The sequence below is a fragment of the Coenobita brevimanus genome, chromosome 93, assembly GCF_032717465.1.
Source record: "Coenobita brevimanus isolate Jiangsu-jjx chromosome 93, ASM3271746v2, whole genome shotgun sequence".
In the NCBI taxonomy this organism is placed as follows: domain Eukaryota; kingdom Metazoa; phylum Arthropoda; class Malacostraca; order Decapoda; family Coenobitidae; genus Coenobita; species Coenobita brevimanus.
The window spans coordinates 44,080,014-44,107,253 of record NC_137046.1 but is presented as its reverse complement, the minus strand read 5'-3'; the positions used below and the strand labels follow the sequence as shown (position 1 = coordinate 44,107,253).

Below are 27,240 nucleotides of genomic sequence, written 5' to 3'. Positions count from 1 at the left end.
GTCCGGACTACCTGACCACTTCAGCTATGTTCACCACAATAAGGTAAATAAAAGACAGGTCTATCAGTGTACAGTGTAGTATTATTACTTTTATTATACCATTTGATTATTCTAGTGAAGGTATAATACAGTACAGTACTGCAGTGGTAGTGAAAACAGTTTAAAAACTGTTGGTGTGATCCGGACTAATGTCTGATATAGGAAAAAATTGGGGTTAGCTGGGGGAAGTCTGGATGTTGTTTTTATCGGAATTTCGCTTTTTTCGGAATGGCTTTGGCCCCAATTAGTCCGTTATAGTGAGATCTTACTGTATAGGCATGGTTATGTTAATAGAAAATGAAGAAAAGGGCACAATGAGGATGAAACACATACCACATAGAAACCCGAGATAGGCTTGAGATAAGGGGTTTTGAGTCAAGGAGGTGGAGAGTTAGTGGTCTTCACCACCTGGGATTAATTCCTTGAGTAGAGCCTCATCTTTGAATCCCTCGAAGCCATCAGAAACTACAGATTTTACACCATCATTATTGGCAGGAACCAACTAAAAAAAAAAAAAAAAAAAAAAAAAGCGCCATAACGGCTGGAGTGCAGATTTTCATCTAGCATTGATAATGAAAACTGCAATAAACAAGTGCGTGATAACCAAAGGATCACTGTTGTACTGTACAACATTTAAATCTTCTTTAAAGAGTTTGGGTTGGGAAAAATGAATTACATACTCATGAATTTGTTTCAGATTCTCCTTTGCTGCGGTATAGTAGGATTCTTAGAGAAAAATGCCCAAGTTAGAGGATGTGCTTGATGGCCCAGATGATGAGGATCTTGGAGAGCTTCGTATTAACAAGAGTTATGCTGAAAAGTATGATACATGGCGAAGAGGTGAAGAAATTCAAAAGTGTAAGTAACTGACCATTTTGTTTGTGCTATTGTTTATTTTGTAATGAGATCATTCATTGCCATGAGTGTTTTAAAAATCATTACCATACATGTAATCTTTTGAGTTTCATATTTCATGCTTAGCCTAAACCTGAAACATTTCTTTTCAGTAAAAGACCGCCTGGGAGATGATATATCATTAAGTTCAGATTCAGAGAGTTCCTCAGATGATGACTTTGTTGAAGTAAGTATAACTAAGCAGCACAGATACTGTATATGTATGCTTGTCATGCACTTCTTTGTACTGTACTAAATTCATCCAACAAGGTCACTGTGGTGTCAGTTTCCTAGTCTAATCACCCTCCATACCTTGCTTTTTCACAAACTCCTTGACTGTATCTAACCCTCATGGCCCATCACATTTCCTCCCACCTTCAGGTTCACTCCTACTTTTATGTACCCTTTTTTTCACCCTATTTATACAGATATTTCATGAACAGAGGACACCAATAATCTGGTGTATGGATTATTATTATTATTATTATTATTATTTTTTTTTTTCAATTGTTTTTCCTTCATTCTGTTATTTAAAAAAAAAAAAAAAATACAACTGTACAATCTACACATGCTTGTTTTGGCTTTTCCATGGACTTCCTTCATCCACATCTTTTGCAAATTGCATTATTCCATATCCTCTCCACCCTACATACTCCATGCACATTTCCCAATAACCCTGTATTGGGGTCTAAGCCTGTGTTGCCAGAGGCAAAGTGGGGATCCTCTGTTAGGTTCATTGGTAATAAGAAACTTGTGGAGCATGTGGGCCAGAGTTCAATTCTTGGCGAGGAGAGGGATTATTTTAAGTTCCTTGCAGTCCTTACAACCCCATTTCTGCTGCTAAAACTCTTGACTCTTCCTTTCATGCCACACCAAGGTCTCACAGCCATTTGGTAATGTGGGCACTAGAATTCATGCAAACCTTTTGCAGCAGCCATGTACCGTACTAAATTTTTAAAATTTGCTGAAGTATGTTCAATCTTTATCCTCTTTTTCAGCCGAATAATCCAGAATTTGACCGAGACTTTCTTGTAACTCTTGGGGCACTGCACAGGAAAGAAATTAAGCCCGATGACAAGTTCTTCCCTGGTGACTACAGAAAGAAGAGCAAAGATAAGGTTGGCAAGGAAGAGAAAGCCATGACCATCAAGGACTATCAGCGACATATCATAGTTGATCGGAAAGGAGAACTCGATGAGGATGAGCATGGTAATTAGATTACAGTATTGTAGACTGCTTTGAAGTTGAGTACAGTAAGCAATGTTTTGTATGAAGAAAGGAGTAACTGTTTAGACATATGTAAATTTTAGTCAAAATTTAGGCTTAGGATCAACCTAAAATACAGAAGACCTTATGTGGCTTATGTGGGCAGTAAAACTACTGTACCATGTAATTGGAAATTAGTAAATTGTGCCATAAAAACAATTCTTATTATGCTAATGTGGAGGGCTGACAGTTGCATCCCCACTCAGTTAACAGGAGCACCATAGTAGACTCTTTATCACGTTGCTATTAGGCTATGTGGTTACCACCTAACATATACAGTAAATGGTTTCCGGGGTTACTGGAAACCACAAACCTTGTCATTCAGTGTAGAGTCGCATCAGGAAGAAGTAGTCAGCAGAACTACATCAGATGAATGGATGATGGTCACTACCACCTACCACAACATACTATCAATGTGAGACATGGACCTGACATGAGAGCATGAAGTGAAGAGTGAGGTAAATGGAAAAAGGAAGATTGAGGATTGTGAGTGAGTGCAAAGAGTAGATAGAATAAGAAGTACAGTAATACTGTTTGGAAAGTTGTGAAGTCTGTTGGTACTAAGATGATGAGAGCGTTCCTTAACCTGCCACGTGCCGGCTGACTTGGGACCTTCATGGCACCCACGTGGCTGCCAATATTCAACCTTTCTTTCTTCCCTCCCCCCTTCCCGCAAGATAGGTTAAGACGACGTCACGCTGGGACAAAAGTGGCTAGCATGCAAGCCAAACTGACCCACGGTGAGCGAGATTTCGCTTGCGAGGTGAAATGAATGACAGTTTTCGCTCACAGCTTGTTGATGGGATTAGAACTCAAATGAGCCTATATTAATTTTGTAATTGGTGAGAAAATATTCTGTTATTCACAGAAGGAAACTTTAACTAAAATTGTTAAATAAGTATAGTTTAATTCTTGAGGTTTTTATTCATTTTTATTTTTTTCTGGTAACACAAAATAAATATTCGGACAGTCAGGTGACCAGCCACGGAGGCCTTCTGTTTTGTTTCCAGACAACAAGTAGAAATCAGATTTCAATATGGATCCTGCGGCAAGGCAAACTCTAGTAAAGTGCCTTGTGGCTCTGGAGTTGCCGAAGTACTGTATGTGAGGCAGTTGACGAAACTGAGGAAAAGGAGGGGGTACTCCGTGGTGGTTTGTTTACAAATGACCATGAGGCACCAAGGCAGACGACACTGCTAGTCATTTCGGCTCACAAAAATACATGCGTGTAACGGCAACTCGACTTTACTAGCCCGTTTCGCTTCACAAATGCTGCTCGTGTGTTAGCCACTTTTGCCCTAGTGTGATGCTGGCTTTTGAAATGATGAGAATACATGGAGAACAACCATGAAAGTTCAATATTGATGTCGATTCTTTCTCGGCAAGTAACTGAAATGTTCGAAGTAACACCCGTAGACTTCATCGGCTGCTGCAGACACCCAATGTGTTGAGGTAGGAGATCTTTGTTTTTTTCCTGAGTAAGTATCCCAGATGACCCATGGACACTTTCAGAAGGTATATAGATGATGTGGGAACTGTCTCCAAGCATAATTATGTGCAGGGGTGCATTATGACATTCGAGTGCGTGAGTGAGTGGCATACTGTATTTCCAGTAATGTTCGTATTATTGGATTTTCTAGTTTTCACGTAAGTGTTTGCCCTCACTTATGTATTGTACATTTGCGTGTTTTTTTCGCGCAGTGAATTATTCTTGCACATTGTACTCACTGTGTGTTTTGAACACACGACACATTACACAAGTTATATATGAAGTACAGGCATACCCCAGTTTAACGATGTAATTGGTTAGGTAACACCCCATCGTTAAGTGTGGTATTGTATATCGGGATACTTTCAACATGTAATGGGGAGTGTTTACCAGCCTTGGGTTTCCTCCCCATCCAAGCCCAAAACCCACCCAAATGAGCCCAAAACAAGTCTAAAGTCAATCTAAATGGCCTAATAGCTGTCAAGGAAGCAAATGTAAGCCTCACACCTGTAAATAATTCACTAAAAACAAAGAATGAAATCTGAAAATCATCAAATATGTCTGGAAAATATCAAGCTTAGTAAATTGTATCCCAAAATGACAATGTTCACCCCACCTGTGGCTAAAACACATTAATCTAAGCCTAAAAACAGTTTATAAATCAACCTAAACAATTTTAGTCTAAAATATCATCAGAATTGGTTAAAAAAATCAAAACCCATCGTTAAACCGGGGTTTGGCCATCGTAAGGGGGTATATAATCGTATCTCTACCCCATCGTGAAGCCAGGGTATCACTCACTATACTTACAATGCATTTATTATTATGAAATCACTTACACTAATTTACATATACATTACAGTTACCTAGAAATAACTTACTCTAATTTATATACTGTATAGTATACTGTACATTTCAGTAACACCATAAGGTGTCTCTTTTCACACATAATACAGGTTTCTAACACTTAGAAGTGGAGGAGGGTGTAATATTCCTCAAAACATGGGATTAGGCACAACCCCACGTCACAATTAGAAGTGGAGGAGAGTGTGATATTTCTCAAAGCATGGGATTAGGCACAACCCCATGTCACACTCCAGACATTGGTAGAAGGTGGCATAGGTGTTAGAGAGGAGAACAATTTCCCAATTTAGCTCCTTCATTTAAAAAATTCTTTAAGAAATTGATTCTCCTTGAGGTGAGAGTCAGCTTCGGCACAGTACAAGCTGCTGTATCACCACCTGTAGAGGGGTCAATGATGGGAACGAAATTGCACTCATCTTCCCACTCCCACGTGACTTCATCCCCTCCTTCGGTTTCGCCTTCGTCATCAATGGGGTCACCTCTTTCGCCGTTGTCAGGATGGGGAGGAAATTCGGTAGTAGGTTGGGGAATGGAGCTTGCCTCCTCACTTTCCCCATGACTTGCACTTTTCTTCCACCTGCCTTTTCCCTTCCCTTTTACTTTACCTTTTGCTCCTTTCCCCACCGTTTGAGGCTGTGGGGAGGAAGCACAGGGAGGGTGTGGGGAGGGAGCGCAGGGAGGTTCAGGTGTAGTGGAGATGCTGTGTTGGGGAGAGGCAGCGTGGCATGGGATTGGAGGTGGCAGGTATCATCGCGCACCATGTGAATTGAACAAAGCACTGCTCACCTTGTACTTTTTACTAAATAGTTCTTCCCCACTCCTCTGGGTTTTCCTGGGCAGTCCTACCCACATAGGCAGCCGATGTTCACCTAAGGGTCCAGCCCCGTATTCCTCATCTTTGGAGGAATTGTCCTTGGAGCAAGAGCGGCGTGGTGAGGTGGGAAGTGGTGGTGATGGTGGTGCAGGGTGAGATATAGCCATGCAGACATCCATATATGTTGCCTTTCTTTGGGATGGAATCTCATCCTTGTTGCTTGATTCCGACTCAGGTTGGACGTAGTGTCAATCAGCAACGTCATCATCTACGAGAGAATCGCTTTCTCCATCATAGGGGATGTTCAGGAGCTCATCGAGTCTTGTGTTGGGGAATACCACGATGCGCCACGGTGCTCACTCGCTCACTCACAAAGTGGGACTGAGTTGGCGGAACCCGTTGCGTGGGGAGGGATGATGTGCTGACTTATAGCACGGGTATTAGGCCTAAAGAGGCGCGGTAATATCCCTAGCAATTATCTCGCACCAAAATTGAATTTTCAGATTTTGGCATATACAGTATCTTAATTCGATGACGCAAGGTATATGTACTTTGCTGGCATTTTGTGCACGTGCAGAGCCTGACATACATATACATTGCTGGCACGGTGCAGGTTAATGATATAAGTGTATGAGAAGAATGGATGTAAATAAATTGGTAAAAAGGAATATATAGTGTATGAATGAGTTTGAAGGTGAGAGGAGACAGGCCCAAAAGAAGGTGAGTGGATATTGTTAACGAGTGCATAAAAAAGTTAGTTATGGAAGTTGGTGAGGTGTGGGAATTAACAGGGTACTGAGTTGGATGAATGACTTGTGTGTGTGGAGAACCACATGATAAATATTTGCAGCCCACTCTTTTAAGCAGATAGTAAGCAACTTGACCCTAATCTGGAAAGTAATATGAAATAGATCTATAAGCCCTTTAAACTTTGTGTAGGCTAGATGGCTGGGCATGTGATATGGTGTCAGAATTCTTGGGGGTTGATTTGATATGTGAATGAGTGTCTGGCCCTTTTCACGTGGTACTCTCTAGATAAATCTCCCTCTTTCATGTTTTCTTTTCCCATTGATATTTTTAGACCCTATTTTACACCATCCATATGTTGGAAGAATGGTCAGTATGATGGTAGTGATGGATGACAGGAATGGATTTGCTGTTAAACAGTACGGTAATACCTTAATTACAAGACTGACCATATTTCAGTCTTCTTTCTATCACTCAAAGAGAGCAAGAGGGATAAGTGTTGTTCAGATGTCTCTGCTTCATTGGGTGCACTTTGGCTTGGAAAGGGTACTGATTATTGTACTAAAATGTACATAGTATTATAACTGATACATGTAATAGTGTCTGTAGAGTACATGCTGTATGATTGTTGGTTTCACCCAGTGTCTTGTTCTAAATGAAGTTTTACCAATCCTCTTATTCCATCCCATCCCTTCCTCTGAAACATTGATTAGTTGCCTCAGTTACCCAGGAAGCTCAAGTTTTGTTTGCATCAGTACCTATCACATTTGTATGCTGCATAATATTGACATAAGAGAATGGGAAGTAGAGAAGAGAGCTTCAGTCAGAGAATGATGATGTACATTAGACTTTAGGAACGTGTATCATTTCGTCTGGAAGGAAAGCTGAAAGTATTATCACCTTGCCATCGTTATTGACAGAACATTTACCTGGTAGGTACTGGGATAACACAGAAAACACAGCACTCATCCCTGCTTTAACTTGATAATATTCCATTATGGTACAGTTGTTTACCCAAATGAGCAAATATAAAGGGCTTTGCACATGTTAAGACTTTTTTCCTCTTTAAGGTCATGAATGCACCTTAACCAGTTGCCCCACCCAAGCAGCCAGTAGTTGTTTCTTTTCCACGCTGCAACCCTTGTGATAATAATTTTGTGAAATTAGGTCCAGAAATGATCAGTTACTGGGTGATATATATATATACACACACACACACATCTAAGGTCACACTCATTGTGCTAACAAGTGATTTCAGATTTTCAGAGAAAACATCATCATCACATCATCATCATCTGGACCTCCTTTCCCACCCAAGGGCAGGGTGAGGAGTAGCAATGTCCAGACAGCCCAAATTTGCCCAATCCAATGGGCCACACTTCCATTTACTCATCATTCAAGCCCCCAGAAATCCTGGCACTATCAAATACACCAGAAACCTGAAAATAAAGTTTACAAATGCAGTGTCTTACTCATTAACTGTGTGTGTATTAAGATTGGAAGACTCATTGCAGTTATATGTAGTATTGTTATTATTACTGATATTATCATCGCTGCCGCTGCATGCAACAAGGTTGTGTGATGTCCCCATGGTTGTTCAATATACATATAGATGAGGTGATGAGAGAAGTAATATCACAAGTAATGGAGGGAGGGCTGACATTGGTTATGAATGATGATGGATGGAATATCTCAGATCTGTTGTACACTGATGATGCAGTGCTTCCTAAAAATACCAGGGAAGTGCTTGGTAGACCAGTGCAGAGTTTTGTAAATGTCTGTGAGAGTTGTGCCTAGAGAGTAAATGTAGAAAAGAGAAAAGTGATGGTTATTGGGAGAGAAGGTGACTCCCAGTCTGTTGGTACAGTGAATTCAGGGAAATTGAAGTTGGTGAGAGTTCAAGTACCTGGGTACAGTGATACAGAGGAAAATGTACAAAAAAAAGTGGTAAGCAGAGTGGCACAAGGAAGGAAAGTAGCTGGTGCTATGAATGCTTTGATAAGAAACCGAGGTTTGTGTGTTGCAGCTGCACAAGGCTTACATGAAGGAGTACTATTGCCAACTTTAATATACAGATGTAAGACTATGATGTGGCATGAAAATGAAAAGTCAAGAGTAAGAGCAGTGGAGATTGGACTGCTGAGGAATGTATGTGGAGTACAGAGAGTGGGTAGGGAACGGAATAATGTGATTCGTGAAAAATGCTGAGTGAAGAAGCCAATGGACACCAGAATCAGAGAGAGTGTATGAGATTAGTATGGTCATGTGGAGAGAATGGATGAAAATGGTGATGAAAAAAAGTATGTCTGAGCAAATGTGAATGAGGGAGGAGGCATGGTAGGCCAAGAAGTAGGTGGAGGGATATGGTGGATGAATGTGTGAGGAAGAGAGGTATGGAAGTTGGTGAGGCTAAGGGACTGACAAGAGATCAAACTGGCTGGATGAATTTTGTATGGCGAAGTGGGGGCACCCACCATCCACTCACTCAATGTAGTGCTGCTTTGAGTGTCTTCCCTTTCCTCTCTTCCTTCCTCTTCTTTCTTTTTCTTTCATTGTTTCCTCTTTCTTCTGCCTACAGGTGACTTTACACTCCCTCTTCTGTCTTTCTTTCCTTCATTCTTTCCTCTTCCATCTGCCAGTGGGTGACTCTACACTGAGTGACAAGCCAAATGATTTCCTGTGCACCAGAAAATCATTTACTATGCTGGGTGGTAACCATATAACCAACTTATGGCACCTGGTAGTTTAGTGGGTAATTAAGGCGCCCCAATTGGATAGAGCCTGTGTAGGTTTATATCCAAGGGGTGGTTGGAGTTTATTGCTCACATGATGCCACTCGGATGACTGAGGCTGGTCAGTCTCATCTTAAATGTCAGGACCAACTTGCCTAGCCCAGGGCTTCTGTGTTCCTCATGGGGCAATATAGGATTGGATGATGGGTGGATGGATGGAGAAGTGCATGACCAGGGATTTGTCACCCATTTTTAACATGACAGCATTCGGATTGGCTCTGTCAGATAGGTCTGTGTGAAGTTACAGAGTGTGGTGAAAGCATTTTGGCCTATCAGATGGAGACAGGATTGTGAAGGCTTGAATGATGAGTGAATGGAAGCAAGGCCCACTGCACTGGCAAAATTTGGCTGTCTAAACGTTGCTAGGCTACTCCTCACCCTGCCCTAGGGTGGAAAAGGAGGTCCTGATGATGATGATGATGATGATTATTATTATTAAGCAGCAGAATTGATATACCTGTGTTTTGAAATCGGTCATTCCCTTTGTTTATTTTTTTTTTATACCGTCTGTCTTTACAGTTGATAGACATGCTGGAGGGACTATACCACAAGAAATAATAACTAACTTTGATGATGGTGTAAGCAGTGATGATGATGATGATGATGATGGTGACCTTTTTACATCTGGCATGTTCAAGCGAAAGGAGACGACCAGCAGTGTAAAAAATTGTGAACCGGTAAGAAATGCTGAAAACATATGTGAAATGATGTTCATATGCATTTCAGTACTATGTATAAAATGCAAACATGAATAGTACTGAATATCATCACTTGACAGTTTTAGACTGCTTTACCAGACTCCTTCAGTTTACCAGTCCTTTATAACCTTACTATGGCAGACTTTGTTATTGTATATCAAACTTTGCTTTATTTGTCTGTGGTAGGTGGGGGCATGCACCATCCACTCAGTGTAGGGCTGCTCTTGGGTGTCTGCCCTTTCCTCTAATCCCTCCTTTCCTTCCTTCCTCTTCTGTCTTCCTTTGCTTCATTCTTTCGTAGTCCTTCTGCCTATGGGTGACTTTACACTCCCTCTTTTGTCTTTCTGTCCTTCATTCTTTCCTGTTCCTTCTGCCTATGGGTGACTCTGCACTGAGTGGCAAGCCAAATGGTTTCCTGTACACAGGAAAATCATTTACTATGCTGGGTGGTAACCATATAACCAAATTATGGTGCCTGGTGGTTGGGGCTTATTGCTCATGTATTGCCACTTAGGGATAAGTGAGGCTGGTCAGTCTCATCTTAAATTTCAGGACCAGCTTGCCTAGCCCTGGATTCCCACTCTCCTCATGGGGCATCGTAGGATTGGATTTTTTTTTTTTTTTTTTTTTTTTATGTGAGGAAGAAGGAACCAAAGGCCATGGCCCACAGTAACAGTTCCCTCCAAGAGAAAAACAAAATACAAAAGAGAGCCAAATTCAAGATCCGATCATTTTGAGATGCCTGGACACACTGCGTTTGAAAGACTGGAGATCATAGGCAGCAGGAAATACAGATAGAGGGAGACAGTTCCAGAGCTGACCTGTTGCATAAATGAAAGACTGGGAGTAACGGTTAACTCTTGCATTAGAGAGTTGGACAGAAAAGGGATGAGAGTTTGCTGCCAGACGGGTGCTACGCGCCCGTTGTAGAGGTGAAGGAATGCAAGCAGACAGTTCAGAGGAGCAGTGACCATTAAAGTAGCGATAGAAAAGAGATAAAGATGCAACAGTGCGGCGAAGAGACAGAGGTTGAAGGGAGTCAGTAAGAGGAGGAGAGTTAATGAGACGAAAAGCCTTTGACTCCACCCTATTGAGAAGAGCTGCATGTGAGGAGCCTCCCCACACATGAGAGTTGTACTCCACACAGGGGCGGATAAAACCTCTGTATAGAGTCAACAATTGTGCAGGGGTAAAGAAAGAGCGGAGTCGGCTTAGCACACCCAATCTCTTGGAAGCAGATTTTACAAGAGATGTAATATGGTCTTTCCAAGATAAGTCCCGAGTAAATGAAACCCCAAGCATGTTCAAGGATGATGCAGGATTAAGCTGAATATTATTAAACATTAATGGGTATACCTGTGGAAGATTTTGTCGGGTTGATAGGTGTAAGAACTGAGTCTTAGATGCATTAAAGACAACCATATTATTTTTACCCCAGTCAGCGATACGAGCCAAGTCAGACATTAGGTGTGCCATAGCCTCATCCCTTGTTTCTTGAAGTAACTGTTGAGATGGGCGTTGCGGGAACCGAATGGAAAGGTGAAGGGTGGAGTCATCAGCGTATGAGTGGATAGTGTTAGATGTACAGCTTAGAAGATCATTGATGAATAAAAGGAAGAGAGTTGGTGATAGGACAGAGCCCTGAGGAACACCACTGTTGATAGATCTAGGAGAAGAACGATGGCCGTCTACAACAGCGGCTATAGAACGACCAGAAAGGAAGCTAGCGATGAAGGCACAGATAGAAGGATAGAAACCGTAGGAGGGCAGTTTGGAAATTAAAGATTTATGCCAGACTCGATCGAAAGCCTTTGAGATGTCAAGTGCAATGGCAAAGCTTTCGCCAAAGTCCCGAAAGGAGGATGACCAGGAGTCTGAAAGGTAGGTGAGAAGATCGCCAGTGGAGCGTCCCTGACGGAACCCATACTGACGATCGGAAAGAAGGTTGTGATAGGAAAGATGCCTTAAAATTTTTCTATTAAGAATTGACTCGAAAACTTTTGAAATACAGGACTTTAAGGCAATTGGACGATAGGTGGAGGGTTGGGAGTGGTCACCCTTCTTTGGGACTGGCTGAATGAGAGCAAACTTCCAGCAAGAAGGAAAGGTACAAGTTGACAGACAAAGGTGAAAGAGTTTGCCTAGGCAGGGTGTAAGCACAGAAACACAGTTCTTGAGAACAACAGGAGGGACCCCATCAGGCCCATATGCCTTGTTAGTACTGAGGCCAGTGATGGCAGAAAATACATCAACTGAAGAAATTTTAATGTCAGCCATGAGGAAGTCAGAGGGGAGAAGTGATGGAGGAACAGCACCGGAATCGTCTAAGGTGGAATTAGAGGAGAAAGTCTGTGCGAAGAGATCTGCTTTATCAGTAGAAGAAATAGCTACAGAACCATCAGAGTAGAAAAGAGGAGGGAAGGATGATGAGGTAAAGTTGTTAGAAAGATTTTTAGCAAGGTGCCAGAAGGAGCGGGAAGAATTCGAGTTGGAGAGTTGAGAGCATTTAGTATGGATGAAATTATTTTTAGTAGAGCGAAGAACAGACTTAGCACGATTCCGGGCAGAAACGTAAAGATGATGTGATTCAGGGGTGGGTTGGCTCCGGTACCTTTTGTAGGCCTTCTCCTTGTTGCGGACAGCATTAGAACAAGCGTGATTAAACCCAGGCTTTCTTGCGTTAGTCAAAGGATATGAGAAAGGAATGTATGCTTCCATGCCCGAGAGAATAACCTCCGTAATGCGCAAGGCACACTCAGATGGCTCACGGCCATGGAAGCAATAATCATTCCAGGGAAAATCAAAGAAGTACTGCCTGAGGGCCTCCCAGTTCGCGGCTCCAAAATGCCACAGACAACGTTTCCCTGGAGGGTCCACAAGCCGTACCGGAGTGATAGGACAGGTTAAGGTAATAAGGTTGTGATCGGAGGAGCCCAACGGAGAGATAAGATTAACAGAGTAAGCAGAAGGATTAGTTGTGAGGAAGAGGTCAAGTATGTTGGAGCTCTCTCCAAGGCGGTCAGGGATACGGGTAGGGTGCTGTACAAGCTGCTCTAGGTCATTAAGGATAGAAAAGATGTAGGCTTGTTCACCAGGTGGATCCGTGAAAGGAGAGGAGAGCCAAAGGTGGTGGTGAACATTGAAATCTCGTAGAATGGAGATTTCAGAGAAAGGAGAAATGGACAGAATGTGTTCCATCGTAGAAGTAAGATAGTCGAAGAATTTTTGATAGTCAGTAGAATTAGGGGATAAGTAAACAGCACAGATATATTTAGTCAGAGAATGACAGGAAAGCCGAAGCCAGAGTGTGGAGAATTCAGAAGAATCAAGTTCAGGAACACGAGAGCAAGATAAGTCGTTGCGTATGTATACACAACAGCCACCTTTGGCTTTGAAATGAGTATAGAGAAAGTAGGAGGATACAGAAAAGGGTTTGCTGTCGGTTGCCTCAGACAGCTGAGTCTCCGTCAGAAAAAGAAGGTGCGGTTTAGAGGAGGAGAGGGTGCTCAACAGAGCGAAAGCTAGATGAAAGGCCGCGAATGTTGCAGAAATGAAGAAGAAGAGAGTCAGACAGTGGTTCCAGGCACCTCGAGTCGTCACCGGGAGAGGGGCAGATGGCGGGGGCATTTATGGTCCCCCCCCCCTGGGGACTCCGAGGCTTGATTAGTAGACGCCATTTTTGTTGATTTTTGAATAGGAAGTGTGGTGAGTACTGTGCATGTAGTTTGGTGAAGATAGTTAGAGAAATTTGTACTGGAGAGCGTGCTGGCCTACTCTCTGTGTAACTGAGACACTGAAAAAGTTCAGCAAAGGGGGATGGTCAGGAACTAGTCCTGAGGGCTGATGAAACGGGAGCTCCAGCACTCCCTGTCATCAGCTTTCCATCCACCTCGGGAGTACTGCCCTGCTCGACTGGTGCTACAGATGGGTAGATGGCTATTATTTGGCTAAGTAAACCTATTAGGTATCCTTGCCTTATGTTGGAGTCAACCTGATGTAAAAAAAAAAAAAAAAAAAAAAAAAAAAAAAATGGAGTAACCATTTCTCAACCTGATGTAAAAAAAACAAAAGAATGGATGGAGTAACCATTTTTCACCTGTACTAGTCATGGTATTTCACGTCCAGACCTTCAAATCTGAAATCTTGAATTTCAAAAATTTCACTTTTGAAAATATTTTTTAATACAGCATGGGAGGTGTTGATGTCTTTCCTTACACGATCAGTGCATATTTGAAGACAAAGTATTATTTGCGAGTAGATATCAAAGCAGATGATAAATTATTAATAAAAATTACTTCATTGTATTTACTGTTCCTGGTGCTGTAGGCTGTTTATTACACGATTTTTTCATACAGTAAATAGGTGTAATGAACACCAGTATAAGGGATACTGGATATATTGAATGCCATGAAGCCCACCCAACTTTGCATGGCCATAATAAACAATGATCAATACATGGGACACAGTAGGTGGCAATACATGTTGCCTGTCCTTTTTGCTCCAAACTGGCCTGGATTTACCTTCTGCCCATTGCAGTTACTGAGTTGTAAAAAGACAGTAGAAATATTGTACTAGTCATGAAGAAGTGGAATGACATGGATGTGAAATAAGCTGCAAAAAGGCAAAAGTGTGGGCCAAGTTAGTGTTAAACGGGTATACTGTAGTTTACACTTATTGTACTAGAAAATGCTATTGTCCCATCCATCACCTAATCCAGTGTTGCCCCATGAGGAGTGTAGGAGTGAGGGGCTAGGCAGGTTGCTCCTGACATTTAAGATGAGAGTGAAATGCTAATGTTCTTATCATTTTCAAACGTGCTTGAAATCCCACCTCGGGGGTGGAGGGCCTCGGATATAACAAACTGTCAGCTGTAACAGTCCTGCCTTTCCCCTCAATTAGTCTGTTATAACAAGGGTCTCCTGTAGTTATCATTATGATTCAATGCAGGAATTTCCTTTTTACATGTAGCATTTAGACCCTGGCTTTTCTTATTTGAGAATTAGTACCCTACTGTAGTGGATTAAGCTTCAGTAATATGAATATAGATTTCTTTCTGCATTATTGATTGTTGTACTGTGTTCAAGGGTGTGCTTAAGGTACCACTACTGTGTGAAGCTTTGGAAATTAATCTAAAATATCAAGAAATACTTAGTTTGTATAGTAAAATGTCACACAGACTTCGTTTTATGGGAGTGGCTCTTCCCCCAGTAGTTCAGCATAGTGAGGCTTTATGTTGATCAGCCTCAGTTGATAAACTGCAATTCATCTATAGTTGTTTATGGTAACTGTATCATTGTAGGTTTTAGAAGTTTATAGTGTCATAACTATGTATGCACAGCTCTTCCTGTATTATGCATGTTGTTGCTGGGCCCGGGCTACTATGCTCTTCATTGAGCAACACAGGATTAGTTGATGATGTTATTTCAGAATTGAGTTACTGAACTAAATCTAATTTATAGCATCTTAGGATTCATCATAATTGCATTTAAGATTAAAAGAAAAAAAACACTACAATAGAGTGTGGTTGTTGGGGGTGCTCATTATCCACTCGCTTGATGTAGTGGTGCTCTTGGGTGCCTGCCCTTTCCTCTCTTCCTTCCTTTTTTTCGTCCTTCTCTTCTGTCGTTCTTTCCTTCATTCTTTCCTCTTCCTTCTGTCTTCAGTTGACTTTACGCTGAGTGATAAGCCAAATGGTTTCATGTACACCAGGAAACCATTTACTATACTTGTTGGTAACCATATAACCAAATTATGGCACCTGGTGCTTTAGTGGGCAATTAAGGTGTTTCAATCGAATTGAGCCTATGTAGGTTTATATCCAAGGGGTGGTTGGGGCTTATTGCTCATGTAATGCCACTCAGGGATGAGTGAGGCAGGTCACTCTTGTCATAAATGTCATGACCAATTTGCCTAGCCCTGGGCTTGTTCACTCCTCATGTGGCAACACTGGATTAGGTGGTGGATGAATATCGTGCAATGGTTTCTAACTTTTTAATCATCATCATCATATAATCCTGTGTTGCCCAATCAGGAGCATAGAAGCCCAGGACTAGGCAAGTTGGTTCTGACATGTAAGATGAGGGTGACCAGCCTCACTAATCCCTGAATGACATTATGTGAGGAATAAACCCCAACCACCCCTCGTATATAAACCTACACAACAGTCTGGCTGGAGTGATTTTGTTACTCACTAGACAACTAGATGCCATAGTTTGGTTATATGGTTACCACCCAACGTAGTAAATGGTTTCCTGGTGTACAGGAATCTATTTGGCTTGTCACTCAGTGCAGAGCCACTTGCAGTTTTAATACTGCGGTATACCATATCTTCCCAAGGTGATAGGTGGGGCGCTCACCATCCACTCACTCAGTGTAATGCTGCTTTGGGTGTCTGCTCTTTCCTCTTTTCCTTGCTTCGTCTTCTGTCATTCTTTCCTTCATTCTTTCTATATCCTTCTTCCTACAGGTGACTTTACACTCCCTCTTCTGTCTTTCTTTCATTCTTTCCCCTTCCTTCAGCCTATGGACGACTCTACACTGAATGACAAGCCAAATGGTTTCTTGTACAGTCGTCCGAGGAAGTGATGGCAGAGTATCCAGAAGTTTTCAGTTAGCGATAATGTACGTACTCTTCTTTAAATCTTTACAAGGAGAAACCTGCTATGTAAATTGTTACAGAAGACAATAAGTAAATGCAAAAGTACCGTTATATTTCAGAGTTGTAGGAATCAGTTCGTTAGTTATGATAATAGGAAATCCTAAATGGAACTAATTGAAATTTCAGACCTATCACTCAGGGACAGTCAGGAATAATTTGTGGAGTTCATATCTAATATGTTAACACAATAATTTTTTAGCAGCATGAGACGAAAAAGAAATGCACTTTAATAATCAATTAAAATCAGTCATTGTTATTTATAAAATAGTTCCCGTTACAATACTAAAGAATAATTTAAAGTCAGTTATTTCCGTTTTTGTTGTCTTCATGGAAGACGACAGAAAGCGGGAATGCGACATAAGTTAGTAGGCTATTTTAAATGGTTTGATCAACATGCACAGAAGGTAAAAAACTTTTACTCAGAGACATGCAGTTATTACACTGCATTTGGCTAGTTTTTCATTAAGAAAATTCTCTTGAAGTTTTAATATAAGCCAGAGGACTATCCATCCATCCATCATCCAATGCTACGTTACCCCATGAGGGGCATAGGAGCCCGGGGCTAAGCAGTTGGTCCTGACATTTAAGATGAGAGTGACCAGCCTCACTCATCCCTGAGTGGCATTACATGAGCAATAAACCCCAACCGCCCCTTGGATATATACCTCCACCGGTTCAATCCGACTGGAGTGCAATAACTACCCACTAAACCAAAATTTGGTTTTAAGGTTACCACGCAGTGTAGTAAATGGCTTCCTGGTGTACAGGAAACCATTTGGCTTGTCACTCAGTGTAGAGTCACCCACAGGCAGAGGGAAGAGGAAAGAATGAAGGAAAGAAAGATGGAAAAGGGAGCATAAAGTCACCCGTAGGCAGAAGGACAAGGAAAGACTGAAGGAAAGAAAGACGGAAGAGGATAGAAGGAAAGAAAGATGGAGGAAAGGAAAGGGCAGACACCCGAGAGCAGCACTACATTGAGTGAGTGGATGGTGCATGCCCCCACCTACCACAAGAGAGGACTATCAATGAATGAAAAATAAGGAAAACCTCGAAAATTTGCCGAGAGTCGGAGCTCCTTGGAGAGTGACAAACTTGTGTCATAGCCTAGTATGCCCGGTGTCAAAACAATTGGCAAGAGAAATAAAATGCAAATGTTCATAAACAGGCCACTGCGTTCAACACGTTTAGATCAGCATTTTCAGTTAAGCAGGACACAGAGGTTTATTTCAAAAGAAGGATACTAGAGATCGAGCAAAAAGTATGTGCGTTTGCATTGCAATAGGATAAGCTCATGCTTTCGTCCTCATCATTGCCTAGTGTATGAGAAAAGGGTAAAACCTGTCTTATCTTCTTACAGCTTAAAATAATTTTGCATCAGTTAGGAATAAAGTCGCTATAAGCCAGGGGAAGACAAGGAATAAAAAGCAGAATGGTCTTGCTGTTACCGCAGGTAGGGTATCATTACTAAGACAAACTTCATCGTTGCGGCATCCTTATTGTTGCTGTATCATCACCACAGCAATTGAAAATAAGGTAGTGTATGTGCAGGAGTAGATGAGAATGAGAGGGCAAAGGAAGGAGTGTGTATAGTTGTGAGTAAAAGATGGAAGAAGAGCATAAGACAGTATGGATCAGTTGGGTCAAGGATTGTGTGGGTAAAGTTGAAAGTTGGAATACAAATGTGGGCGATTGTGTGTGTGTATGCGCCAACGCAAGATCGTGCTAGAAGAGTGAGAGAAGAGTTCTGGACAAATGTGGAAGTGTGCATGGAAAAGTTTGGAAGGAATGAGAGAGTGTTTTTGATCGGTGATATGAATGGTAAAGTTGGTAATGTGAAGGTGGATGGAATAGTTGGTGAGTGGGGTGTGCCTGCTGAGATAGATGAGAATGGGAGTGCGTTAGTGGACATCTGTGCTGGGAGGGGGTTGGTAATAGCCAATACCCTCTTCAGGCATAAAATGATCCACAGGTATACATGGCGAGTGATGAGAAGGGTGGGTGGTGAACTGAATGAAAGGAAGGCAATGATTGATTATGTGTGTGTGGATGAAAGGATGCGAAGATGTATATTGGATGCAAGAGTTTATAGAGGTTGGTGGAGTGGCCTTTCTGACCACTACTTGGTGGTGGCCAGAATTAGGATGCAAGTAAGATGGAGGAATAGAAGAAGGGAAAGACGAGAGGAAGGAGTAGTTGCAAGGAGAGTGGAAAGGTTACAAGAGGATGAGAAAAAGGCAGAGTATAAGAGAGAAGTGGAGGAACGATTGGGCAAATATGAATTGGAGCAGATGGGAGACGTGGAAGGTGTGTGTAAGATATTTACAGAAGAAATATGTGCAGCATGTGATGTGGTGTGTGGAAGGAAGAGAAGACGGAGGGGGGTGCAAGGAACAGCGTGGTGGACTGAAGAGGTGAAACAGGCTGTGGCACAAAAGAAGAAAGCATACAATGAATGGATGAGAAATACGGGCGTGGAAGAAGTTGAGAGGCAGAAGAGAGAGTTATATGTGGAAAGGAAGAGAGAGGTGAAAAGATTAGTCAGAGAGAGTAAGAAGAGAGTGGATCAGGAATTTGGAAGGAATTTGAGTGTAAAGTGGAGGGACTGTAAGAAAATGTTCTGGAGAGAAGTGAAAAGAGTAAGACAGGGTGGAAGTGAAGTTAGCAGGGGAGTGAAAGATAAACATGGTAGATTACTAGTGGAGAAGGGAGAAAAAGTGAGCAGATGGAGAGAACACTTTAAGGAATTGTTGAACGTAGAGGATGGAAGTAATGCTAGTATAAGTGGCTGGGGAATGGCTGGGAGAAGGAGGGAGGTGAGAAGACAGGTAGAAATCAGTAGGATAGAGGTTGTGGAAGCAATGAAGAAAGTTAAATCGGGGAAAGCCCCAGGAATTGATGGAGTGTGTGGTGAGATGCTGAAGCATGGGGGAGAGATAGTAGTAGAATGGATGTGGAAGATGCGCAGATTGGCCTGGGAGGAAGGTAGAGTCCCGGAGGATTGGAAGTCAGGTATAATTATTCCCTTGTACAAAGGAAAAGGGGAAAAAGAAGTGTGTGGTAATCATAGGGGCATTTGTCTTCTTAGTATAATAGGAAAAGTGTATGGTAGGATACTTATAGACAGAGTTAGAGAAAGAACAGAGAAATTAGTTGGAGAAGAACAGGGAGGCTTTAGGAAGGGAAGAGGTTGTGTAGATCAGATATTCATTCTTAGATCTTTAGTGGAAAAGTTTCTAGAGAAGGGAAAGAAGTTGTATGCGGCTTTCATGGATTTGGAGAAAGCATATGACAGGGTGGATAGACAAGGATTGTGGAAAGTGTTAAGAATATATGGAGTAGATGGGAAGTTGTTGAATGCTGTGAAGAGTATGTATGATGGTGCTAAGGCTGCAGTGCGTGTGGATGGTGAACTAAGTGAATTTTTCTCTTTGAAAGTTGGTTTGAAACAGGGATGTGTCATGTCTCCATGGTTGTTCAATCTGTACATGGATGGGGTAATAAAAGAGGTACAAGGTAGGGTAGTGGATGTTGGAGTGGCCCTGGTGAGAGAGGATAGTGTTTGGAAACTCCCTGTACTGTTGTTTGCAGATGATACTGTGTTGTTGAGTGAAGATGAAGGGGAGCTGCAAGGCTTGGTGGATGAGTTTGAGAGAGTGTGTAAGAAACGGAACCTAAAGGTGAATGTAGGGAAGAGTAAAGTGATGGTCTTTGAGAGAGGTGAAGTCAGTGAATGTATAGCGAGGTTGGATGGTGAGGAATTGGAAAATGTGAGTACGTTTAAGTATTTGGGTAGTGTGATGAGTAAGGATGGAGGTTTGGAGGGTGAAGTGCTTGAAAGGGTACAGCAGGGAAGAAAGGTTGCTGGTTCCTTGAAAGCAGTGATAAGAAACAGGGAAGTGAGCATGGAAGTAAAAAAGTTACTACATGACAGTATTGTGATACCAACTCTAACGTACGGAAGTGAAGCTTGGACGTTGTTGGAAGGACACAAGTCAAGAGTGAGAGCAGTGGAAATGAGTTATTTAAGAGGAGCTTGTGGAGTCACGGTGAGAGACAGGCTGACGAATGAGGATATAAAGGAGCGTTGTGGTGTTGATGTGGATGTGATAGGAAGCGTTGTGAGGAACACACTGAGGTGGTTTGGCCATGTGGAGAGGATGGAGGGTGAAAGACTGACGAAGAGAGTGTATGTGAGCGAGGTGGAGGGTGGAAGAGGGAGGGGGAGACCGAGGATGAGATGGAGGGATGGGGTGGAGAGGTATATGAGAGAGGGGGGTGTGAGTTGGGAGCAGGGTAGTGAAATGGCGGGGGACAGGGCGACTTGGAGGCGATTTGTTTGTGGCCACCCCAAACGGGATTGAGGCGTCTGGCAATAGATAGATAGATAGATATTGCACTCGTAAGAGTTTTCCTTAACTGGTCTTCGAAACTAGAGCACTCTGTATTTGAAATTCTGGGAAGCAAATACATGAGGAAAGGGGGTTACGCTGCGCTCCGTACGCAGGGTAATACATTACACTCGTTCAAATCGGGAGACGTATATCTGAGTGTTAACTTTTAATACATCACTACCTCATGTTATTCATTTTATGTAATTCTTAGCGTGATATATATTTATTTTATATGACGTAATGGAGGCACAAAAGTTTTACCATATTTTCACCAAGTCTTCATTAAACGTATATCAGTGCAGTGACCGAAGCAGTCTGAAACTCTGCCATCACTTCTTGGGGTGACTGTACACCAGAAATCCATTTACTACACTGGTTGGTAACCACATAACCAAATTATGGCCCCTTGTGGTTTAGTGGGTAATTAAGGCGCTCCAGTCGGATTGAGCCTGTGTAGGTTTATATTCAAGGCGTGGTTGGGGTTTCTTGCTCATGTAATGTCACTCAGGAATGAGTGAGACTGGCCATTCTCATCTTAAATGTAAGGACCAACTTGCCTAACCCCGGGTTCCTCCGCTGTTAATGGGGCAACATAGGATTGGACGATGGGTGGATGGATATCTTCCCATTGTAAACATTGTTCACAGCACAGCTAATTTCTTCATCTTGATTCATTAGCCTTTCAAAAATCTTTCCAACTGCTCCTTACTTCACTTCCATTTGTTAGTATTCTTCCACTTTTATTCCCCACTTACACTTTTTTCCCCTGCATATTTTTTACATTTTTATACATCATTCCAAACCACTTTTCTGTTTTAAGACTATTTTACATTGATTTTTCATCTTAGGTCATCATTTACAGTTGCTTCCAACAGTTAATTATGTTAGAGTGCATGTGCCATATACCATTATTCTTATGTCTTTGACAGGCAGTGGATGATGCTGTTGCATTTGTAAAAGGAGAAACCTCATCTATAAGCAGTACCAAGGAAAAGCACTTGCTTGAAGGATTAAGGGAAGCATGGAATAATCCAAAGTTGTCAGAAGATGACAAGTGGCTGGCAGACTTCTTCTTGAACAAAAGGTGTGTATGTGTGTGTGTGTGTGTGTTGTACATTGCAGTGGTTTGGCTTAAAAAGAATATTAGCAAAATATAGAGAGAACTGTACTTAGGCCTGGCTTAGCTTTGAAATATTTACCTATGCAGTATATATGTGTTGAAAATATACATATGTGTGTGTGCATATAAGAAACAGAGGCTTGAGTGTTGCAGCTGCACTAGGCTTACATGAGGAAGTGGTAATGCCAACTTTAGCATGTGGATGAGAGACTATGGTGTGGCATGAAAATGAGAGTCAGGAGTGAGAGCAGTGGAGATGGGACTGCTGAGGAATGTACGTGGAGTGCAGAGAGTGGATAGGATACGAAATAATGTGATTCGTTAAAGATGTTGAGTAAGGAAGTCTGTGGACGCCAGAATCGAAGAGAGTGTACCGAGATGTTATAGCTAGTCATGTGGAGAGAATGGATAACAACAGAGTGGTGAAAAAGGTATAGCTGAATGAATTTGATGAAGGGAGGAAGCGAGGTAGGCCAAGGAGAAGGTGGGGGGGATATGGTGGATGAGTGTATGAGGAAGAGAGGTTTGGAGGTTGGTCAGGCTAGGGGACTTATATAAAAGAGATCAAGCTGGCTGGTTGAATATTGTGAGAAGTGCATGGTCAGGGATTTGGCGCCCCTTTCTAATGTGACGGCGTCCGGATTGACTAATCGGATACATTTATGTGAAGCTACAGAACGTGGTGAATGTTTTTGGCATATCAGGTAGAACCAGGATTCTGATGACTTGAATGGTGAGAGAATGGAAGCATTGCCCATTGGATTGGGCAAATTTGGGCTGTATGGACATTGCTACTCCTCACCTTGCCCTAGGGTGGGAAAAGAGGTCCGGATGATGGTGATGTGTATATATATATATATATATATATATATATATATATATATATATATATATATATATATACTCCTTCAGTCTGCCAGTCCTTTATAACCACAAAATGGCAGACTTCGTTATTGTATATCAAACTTTGCATTACAGTAAGACCTTACTGTAACTGACCATTCCGAAAATGTGAAATTCTGATAAAAGCGACTTCCGGACTTCCCCCTGCTAATCCGGACTTTTTCCGGTATATCAGACATCAGTCCAGATCGCATGAATGGTTTTTAAGCTATTTTGACTACTATAGCGGTACTGTACTGTGTCATAACTTCACTACATTAATCAAATGGTATAATATATATAATAATACTGTACTCTACACTGATAAACATGTCTTTTGTTTACCTTATTGTGGTGAACACAGCTGAAATGGTCAGGCAGTTTGGACTGCTTCTGGCTTTATCGGACTTATTCCGATATATAGGAATTTAGTCCGATAGCTCCTCAAGTCTGATAAAAGCGAATTCCGGACTATTGAAGTCCGTTATATCAAGGTTTTACTGTATTTGCCTGTGGTTAGGTGGAGGCGCTCACGATCCATTCACTCGATGTAGTGCTGCTTTGGGTGTCTGCCCTTTTCTCTCTTCCATCCTTCCTCTTCAGTCTTTCCTTCCTTCATTCTTTACTCTTTCTTCTGCCTACGGGTAGCTTGATACTCCCTCTTCTGTCTTTCTTTCCTTCATTCTTTCCTCTTCCTTCTGCCCATGGGTGACTCTACACTGAGTGACAAGCCAAATGGTTTCCTTTACACCAGGAAACAGTTTACCACACTGAGTGGCAACCATATAACCAAATTATCATGCCTGGTGGTTTAGTGGGTAATTAAGGCGCTCCAATCAGATTGAGCCTGTGTAGTTTCATATCCAAGGGGTGGTTGGGGTTCATTACTCACGTAATGCCACTCAGGGATGAGTGAGGCTGGTCATTCTCATCTTAAATGTCATGACTAACTTGCCTAGCCCTGGATTCCTATGCTCCATATTGGGTGACATAGGATTGGATGATGGGTGAATGGATGTACAGTATATATATATATATACTGTATATATTTGTTTATTTTTTTTTTTTATGTATCCGACTCTGGGCATAGGCTTCACAGCTTGCTCTCAAGGCCCAGCAGTCCTCCTGCATACCATACACCACTCTACGTCACCACTTCGGCGCTAACACCCACTGTCCATATTGAATACATGCTAGGGCTATCTCATACAGGACTGGTGTATTGGTATTAGAACTTGAAAAATAAACATTGTTACCCTTTGTGTGTGGAGAGAAAAAAAAACTTGCACCAAAGTAAATTTTGGACTTAAAGATTTGAAGAGCTTGCTTTTACACACTAAAAAATGTGTATTTCACTTTCATATGTCTGATGGTTAATGCACAATCGACCATAAAAAAAAAAAAAAAAAAAAAAAAAAAAAAAAAAGGCACTCCTCATTGTGAGTGAGAATGGGTTGACCTTGAGAGATAAGGGGGAATAGGGAGGTGGAGGGAGTGTGGGGGGGCATCAGGAGGGAAGGAATATGTCTGCCACACACACCCAGTATGGTCTAGAGAGCTTATGGTGGGTAGTTTGGGTGAGAGGGGACACAGAAGGCAGGATCCAATGGAGCAAAGGGAGATGGAGAGATGGCCTGAGGACGGGGGTGTCCCCACACCCAGAGAGGGGGCTGGATCATACCTCCCACCACCTGATCTCTTAATTCCCATAGACCAGGTGCCATATCCATCATAAAAGAGGCAGTGCTACCTACTGCCAGTTTTTGGTAGCCTCTGTACCATCGACAGCCATAAGACTTTGTGACATTTTCCATAACTCTCTTTTGACAGCTGTAGGTCTTTAGGGGTTCAGATGATAGTGACAAGCCTGACTCATTCTTGATTGGCATTATGTGAGCAATAAACCTCAACCACCCTTATGGTATAAACCTGCACCAGTTCAATCCGACTGGAGCATTATATGAGCAATAAACCCCGACCACCCTTATTGCATAAACCTGCACCAGTTCAATCCGACTGAACCACCAGGTGCCAAAATTTGGTTATATGGTTACCACCCAGCATATTAGATGGTTTCCTGGGGTACAGGAAACCTTTGGCTTGTCACTCAGTGTAGAGTCACCATAGATAGAAGGAAGAAGAAAGAATGATAGACAGAAAAGGAAGAAAGGAAAGGGCAGGCACCCGAGGGCAGCACTACATCGAGTGAGTGGATGGTGAGTGCCCCACCTACAACTTGTATATGTGGCATCCCATTGAAACCAATTTTATTAACTTGCAGTCGAATTATGTGGTATTTTGCATTAGTTATTGTTTGTGGTGGTAGATTATTTTGCAAGAAGTGTGCACTGACACTGTATATACTTTTTTTATCAGTTATCATAATTATATAGACCTCCTTTCCCACCACAGGGCAGGATGAGGAGTAGCAACATCCAGACAGCCAAAGTTTGGATGGATTGTCATCATAACTATATAGACCTCCTTTCCCACCACAGGGCAGGATGAGGAGTAGCAACATCCAGACAGCCACAGTTTGGATGGATTGTCATCATAACTATATAGACCTCCTTTCCCACCACAGGGCAGGATTAGGAGTAGCAACATCCAGACAGCCAAAGTTTGGATGGATTGTCATCATAACTATATAGACCTCCTTTCCCACCACAGGGCAGGATGAGGAGTAGCAACATCCAGACAGCCTAAGTTTGCCCAGTTCAATGGGCCACACTTCCATTCACTCATCATTCAAGCCCACGGAATCCTGGCTCCATTAGATAGGCCAAAAAATTTTCACCACTTTCTGTAGCTTCTCATATAGCTATCTCATAGAGTCAATATTTATAAAAGTTTCTACCATTATGATGCTCAGCAGTGTATGTATATGTGTGGTGAGGGTGGGAGGTATGTAGCATGGTTTTACTGGAGTGTATATTTTATGATTATCCTGTATAAAATATCACTTTTTTTCTTTTTTTTCCAGATATCTGGAGGAAGAAGATGAATCAATTGAGCGAGAGTACAATGAAGTTGTCATTGATGAAGAGACACTCTCTGAAGATGAGAAAACTCTTGAAAAGATGGACACATTTGAAACTAAATATCGCTTCAGGTAAGATGAAATCGTATTGTGCATTACTTAATCAAATATTTGCAATATCCAGGTGCTGCACAGTTCTGCAAGAAATAAAATACTGCCGTACAATCTTTTCTGCATTTTTCCTGATGACTACAGTTATATAGCAGGTGGTTGGTGGTGGCAACCATCATGCATTCACTGGATGTAGTTCAGCCTACAGTCCTTCTTCCTTCCTGATTCTCATTTTTCTCTCTGTCTGCCCTCCTCTCCTCCTGCTTCCCCCATTCCTTCATATCATTTTTGATTAGTCATATTTCCACCTCAGGTGACTGTACACTTAGTGACAAGCCTAATGGTTTCAAGTAATTAAAGAAACCATTTATAGCATTGTGTGGTAAAATGTTACCAAATTTTGGAGTGAAGTAGAGCTTGCGATTGTGCTCTTTCTAACTGGGTGGAGAGAGACAGATGTGGTGTCTGTCCAGGAAACACACACACACACACACACACACACACACACACACACACACACACACACACACACACACACACACACACACACACACACACACACACACGGGAATATCAGTTCAATGCACAGCATGGCCCTGCAGGGGCAGTTGCTTCCCTGTGGTTGATGGGTCTTGTCAGCCAGACAAACTAGGATTGAACAACAACAACAACATGTTATATAGTGTTCCTAGTCTTAAAAGTCTCAGTAAACCAGGACCTCGATAATTCTCGCATTTTATTTGTGTGAGCTCTAGGTGTGACACCTAATTACGGTGTAATCTCACTAAGCTGGAACTTTTTTTGTGGCACTGTATTTAATTAATTTATTCAGTTATTTTATTTATTTTGTTGGCTTAAGGTATGAGGAGCCTGATCAAGAGTTCATCAAGAAGTATCCTCGTGTCATAGATGATTCGGTACGGGTTAAGGATGATCGGCGAAAATTGCACCGTGAAGCAGTCAAGCAGCGTAAGGCCGAGGAAAAGGAACAGAAAAAACAGGAGCTTCTGAAACTCCAGGCCCTCAAATACCGGGAGATACGAGCCAAAATTGATAAAATCAAAGAAGCTTCTGGGACTGATGCTATTGACTTGAAAGTAAGTTGTAAGATTAATTCACAGCCCTGCACAGGCTCTAGATATATACTGTACCTTATTCCCTCCTGTAGGACATCAGGAGCATAGATATTATCTGTTAGAAGTTGCCAATTGGGTGGTACAATTACCAGGAACTTGGTAATCTACAGCTCTTTGTAATTTCAGTTTTGACCCTACAGTAGTAATGTGGGTAGTGTGATGAGTAAGGATGGAGGTTTGGAGGGTGAAGTGTTTGAGAGGGTACAACAGGGAAGAAAGGTTGCTGGTTCCTTGAAAGCAGTGATAAGAAACAGGGAAGTGAGCATGGAAGTGAAAAAGTTACTACATGACAGTATTGTGATACCAACTCTAACGTATGGAAGTGAACCTTGGACGTTGTTGGAAGGGCAGAAGTCAAG

General features: G+C 42.0%; 1 protein-coding gene across 1 annotated transcript in view; it reads left to right on the top strand.

The window, feature by feature from the left end:
* Positions 1 to 731: 731 nt before the first annotated feature.
* Positions 732 to 27,240, top strand: part of LOC145412584 (protein KRI1 homolog) — a 50,771-nt gene continuing 24,262 nt past the window's right edge. The window contains exons 1-7 of the mRNA XM_080282491.1: positions 732 to 897; positions 1,047 to 1,120; positions 1,932 to 2,142; positions 9,425 to 9,582; positions 21,582 to 21,736; positions 25,638 to 25,766; positions 26,605 to 26,842. Coding sequence (XP_080138617.1) covers positions 777 to 897; positions 1,047 to 1,120; positions 1,932 to 2,142; positions 9,425 to 9,582; positions 21,582 to 21,736; positions 25,638 to 25,766; positions 26,605 to 26,842 — 1,086 coding nt within the window. The 5' untranslated portion in view covers positions 732 to 776. The remainder of the gene's footprint in view (positions 898 to 1,046; positions 1,121 to 1,931; positions 2,143 to 9,424; positions 9,583 to 21,581; positions 21,737 to 25,637; positions 25,767 to 26,604; positions 26,843 to 27,240) is intronic.